The sequence below is a fragment of the Xenia sp. Carnegie-2017 genome, unplaced genomic scaffold (assembly GCF_021976095.1).
Source record: "Xenia sp. Carnegie-2017 unplaced genomic scaffold, XeniaSp_v1 HiC_scaffold_29, whole genome shotgun sequence".
Taxonomy (NCBI): Eukaryota; Metazoa; Cnidaria; class Anthozoa; order Malacalcyonacea; family Xeniidae; genus Xenia; species Xenia sp. Carnegie-2017.
In genome coordinates, this window is record NW_025813492.1 from 420868 (window position 1) to 425801 (window position 4934).

General features: G+C 33.7%; 1 protein-coding gene across 1 annotated transcript; it reads left to right on the plus strand.

Annotated features, from left to right (window-relative positions):
• Window positions 1-2316: 2316 nt before the first annotated feature.
• Window positions 2317-3985, plus strand: LOC124453997. The gene is made up of 4 exons (XM_047004815.1): window positions 2317-2562; window positions 2833-3194; window positions 3496-3687; window positions 3777-3985. The coding sequence occupies exons 2-4, from the start codon at window positions 3143-3145 to the stop codon at window positions 3983-3985; spliced, it is 453 nt and encodes a 150-aa protein (XP_046860771.1). The 5' UTR covers window positions 2317-2562; window positions 2833-3142.
• The last annotated feature ends 949 nt before the right edge of the window (window positions 3986-4934 follow it).

Genomic DNA, 4934 nt, shown 5'->3' on the forward strand with positions numbered 1-4934 from the left:
TCACATTTAGAAAAGTACATAGGCAGCAGGTTGGATTATACACTAATTCATAGACTTTAGATTGAAACTAAAACTTCAAATCATTGATGAAGTTGCTGGCTTCTTATGAAACCCCAGGATTTGATTTCTTTGAAGTGCATATTTTCAGCACTGTACTGGTTATTTTGATTATATTTTGTCTTCAACAGGATGATTTGATCTTAATTGGTTCACTGTACATTGCTCATCTTGTCAATGGAAGTGGTCACCAATTTCTGTTGACAGTATAATTGAGAGTGGCTGGTGGCCTGGTAGCCCTGAAAATTTTCATTACATATTTAGTCAAGATGTCTTTAATTTGTGGGATGCATTTAGAAAGAGGATGCCTGGGTCATCACAATCTGCTTTTGTAAGAAGTTTGGAAGATATTTCCAGCTCTAGAGGAAGGGTGATTATTTTTTATGCTATCTACATATCTTTGTTAGTGTGCTTTTTACTTTGTGTATATTTTTTGTCTTGCAAACCAAAAGCTACAAGACGTAAATCTTGATTTCAAAATAATCCTTTATGATCATTTCTTTCTGTGAATTTTGGTAAATTCTGGGAAGTCAAGGAAAATTTGTTTAAAATTTGTAACAAGCACATGTCAATTTTTGTAGGCTTCATATAATGTGTATGTTTGAAGTATGAGAACTATATTATAGTACAGGGGGGTTTTGCATAATCAACAAATAGTATATAATTGTGCTATGTTTTGATTTGGAACTGGTTTCACTAGGAAATTGTTATCAATCATTTGCTGAATGGAGCTATTGCCAACATGAAATTGACCTTCTTCATGAGCAGACATGGAAAAATTGCCCTCCTTGTAGTATTGATCAACATTCATGTCATGTTGATGGAAATCAAAAAGTGTACAGATTCAGCAAAGTACCAAGGTTTGTGATATTGGATGGCGAATTCTCAAACTTGCAAAAATGGAACTACCCTTTGTAAACAATTCAGATACTTTTATGTTTTAATAAATTGAACCAATTTTAACAAATCCAAGAAAAATACCTACTGCTCATGTTTGATTCTTTACCTGCATTGTTGGGTTTATGAGTGCTTGTGTTCTAAATTGATAACTTACACCACAGGGTCCAGTCCAGTGTTATTATCGTGATGTATTGATTGCAAACAATAGTTTTGTGGACTCTCATTTAAAAGTCTTGGTTCAAAGTCAATTCAGGTAATGTGTTATGAAGTAGGATTGAAAGGTAGTAATCTATTATTAGGTTAAAGCATTTTTTATAGAATGAAGATAATTCTTGTGGTGACACCCATTGGAAAGCTCGAAAATGGTCTCCAAATCAAAGAAAAACCAAGACGAGACTGGACTTGAAGTTGCTGGATGCAGGCACTCGATTGCTCAAGCTACTTTGAACATGTTCAGAGGAGAAATTTATGGCTATGCTCACTACTTGCATATGAATTTTTACAACCACATAAAGTTAAATATATGTGGGAAGATATTATATGCAAATATTGGCCTTGGGCTCTACGTGTTACATCGGAAGAAAATCAAAATGCGCTAAAAATATTGCACCAGCACTGTCTATAATGCATGGGAAATCACACAGTTGAAGTACGTTACATACGTAGTTATGATTGTTTACCCAATAACTCGTAAGCTAAATACCACATACGCCGACGATAATGCTCTATTAAAGATGTTATGAGACAAAGCGTGCTTTTCAAACTGTAATAATACTGTATTTCACGTAACTAAACCGTGGTTACATAAATCTGAAATGGGTTGTCTTGAATAGATGATTCTTTTCACACTTTTTAGGTTATTTGGAGCGGAAGATGGCAAAGTGGTGCGGCAGCAACTGCTGGCGAAGAAGTTGAGCAAATAAATTCGTATTTGTCAAGACTTGGCTCGACTACTAAAAATATGACGGCCTCCGGTGAGTATTATTTTCTTATCTGTATATCCACTCAGGTATTTTGGTCGATTAAGTCCACGAACTAATGTGCACATTAATGGTTGTACGTATTAAGGACGAGAAGAATGCATTACTGAACACCTTCTGAGTTGGAACAAGCGAAAATTTTAAACTTGGCAAAATCACTTGTTATTCGAATGAAAAAGGTTACACGTTGTATATATCTTCAGTTAATTGTCAAAATTATATAATATAATATGAAATGAATAATATGAAATGAATAATATGAAATGAATAATATGAAATAATATAATATAAAATATAATATAATATAATATAATATAATATATATAATATAAAATATAATATAATATAATATAAATATAATATAATATAATATATATATAATATGAAATGAATTTACAGTTCATAGTTGTGTATAGGTCTTGTTTGAACCCAATACGTTTACTGCGCCAATATGATTATTTTTCACTGTTTTTCATTATGTGTACTTGTATTTCGAAGACCGAAAGGAAACTTTCATCTGCCAGGGACGATTTTGTAAAGTTAAGAAGCGAACTTAATGTCCAGGATTCAGACTTGGACGACTCGATAATGCAGTGGAAAGAAGAAGTTCAACAATTTGCGAGAGGTATACCTCTGTTATAACATTGTTTACTTTCAAATATGTTTGGAAACATGGTTTAGTATTGAACAGTTCTGTACTTATGGTTGATTTTGTTCAAACATCATTTAAAACGAAACTATATGAAATAATTCTTGGCCTGGCTCAAATTTTTATGTTTGGCAATTGTTATTTTTAACAATTCATTTTACCCCCGGAAAATATATAGCTATACAGTATTGTATGGAGTGCTTAGTAATTACGTAGATAAATTAATATTTTTTATTGTTTCTCTAGAACAACAAATTGAAGTTTCTTCGTTGAAAGGTGCCGCCGAAGAGTTCTTCCTTTGCATCAAACTGTTGAAAATGCTCAACATTTGGAGAATTTTGTAAGAGCCAACGATGATCAAACGCAGACATTGGGTGATAGGCTTTTCGTTCATGACGCTCAAAACAAAGTGAAACAACATGAACGAAATGCAACAAGATTGCTGGAATTGAAAAGACAGCTTTTAGATGGACATGTGACAGAGGAGCAGCTTCTTGAGCAAGGAAAGTCGCAGCTGGCAAAAATCACAGTAGCAAAGCTGCAGAAGAGATTAGAAATGTTGTATTTTTCAGTCACTAGACGCACAAAAGAAATAACTTCTCTTGCTGGTGAGTTTTGTTGGGGTTTTTTATGAGTAACTGTAAGCATTATTTTAAAGTTCGTAGCAAAATCTAAGTGAGTTAGATTTTAGATGTAGGCGACACAAAATGCAAAATATGGAACAGTTTTTATTCGAGATAAATTGTGCTTTATATAAAAGTAAACGGGTAAATACCATCTACACCATCCTCGTCGAAATATGGGCCACCTACACTTATTTTGTGCCGAATTATTTCAAAGCATTTTGCCAAATTACTGTAAAATTGCGATTTGTCGTTGTTACGTATATTATACATGTACGTACTGTAGATTCTAGCAAACGAAGATCTTCGATGAGAAGGAAATGCGCTAAAGAGAAGTCCGAAATAACATCCACCGTAGAAGAGTTAAATTGCCTCTCAAGTCTGTGTGGTCTTCCTACGACAAGTGCGGAAGAAGTCATGTCTGGAGATTTTGTTTGGTCGTTTAACCAGTGTAACATAGATAGTACGACTTCACATGGTGTGTAAAGAAAATCAAATATAGTTCTATGTATATTGTGACGTCCATGCTCGCTTTTAGTTTCAACTATTTTACTTAACAATATTTAGATATACCTGTGCGTTTCAAGGCACAAATTGTCGATAAGTACATGTTAGTTAAAAGATTGGAAGAGGAAAAAGCACTTCTGAACATGGAGATGAAAAATTATATGATTTATTATTTGGAAAACGTTTTGCCTCTCCTTTGTGAAAGAAAGAAGATTAAAGATAGAATAGGTATACAGATAAATGTTCGTATTATGTTAAAACAAGCTTAAAGGTTGCGTATTTATATACTGTGGAATGTAATGTACATGCGTTTAACATATTTTGCAATTATTTTTTTAGTATTTACAAATGTTGATGAATCTGATGACTATTCTTTCCTTGAGGTCAGATAAGTAGTGAATATGACACCAATCTTTTAAAATACGAGCATACTTATTGACATGATTACGTTTGTTTTATAGAGCTTTCTTCTAGATGAATATAAACATCGCTATTGTGTGCGAAAAGACACAATGAAGACTCTGCATGGTCGTCTCGCCATCACAAACTGCGGAATTGCATTTGCCAGAGTGCAGTTGAAAAGGTTTTCAATACTTTCACGACTTAGAACAGTCCATAGTCAACGTATACGGTAGTGACAGTGAATCAGACTGTAGCGATGAAGATGACGTTCATGAAGATGACGTTTATGAAGATGTTGAAGAAGATGCATGAACCAGTATACCAGTATGCCCTTTAGTGGCTGGTAGCCATTCATAGCTTTTGGTTATGTGCGAAATGAGCCCAATTAAATCAATCTATCACAGAGAATCAGAAATCTAAATATCAGGAAAAAGACAATTTGTGTTGCGAAAAGGGCATTTGTAGATCATAAATTGTTTAAAATAAACCGTTTACTAAACAACTTACAAATGCGTATCTTCTTAGATGTATATACTTGCAAATTGTATTTTACAAAAGAGCAACATGCAAATAATTTTCTATTATAAAAATTGCACACAAAATATGATAGCACAGCTTTCAGCAACAAATACTACGAATTATATGCATCTTCTTCTTCAACATCTTCATAACGTCATCTTCACGAACGTCATCTTCATCGCTACAGTCTGATTCACTGTCACTACCGTATTCGTTGACTATGGACTGTTCTAAGTCGTGATATTGAAAACCTTTTCAACTGCATCTGGCAAATGCATTTCCGCAGTTTGTGATGGC

Coding starts and splice junctions, on each gene's coding strand:
- LOC124453997 (XM_047004815.1), top strand. CDS start 3,143: ATGTTGTATTTTTCAGTCACTAGACGCACAAAAGAAATAACTTCTCTT. Junction 3,195..3,495: donor AGAAATAACTTCTCTTGCTG/GTGAGTTTTGTT, acceptor TACGTACTGTAG/ATTCTAGCAAACGAAGATCT. Junction 3,688..3,776: donor AGATAGTACGACTTCACATG/GTGTGTAAAGAA, acceptor AACAATATTTAG/ATATACCTGTGCGTTTCAAG.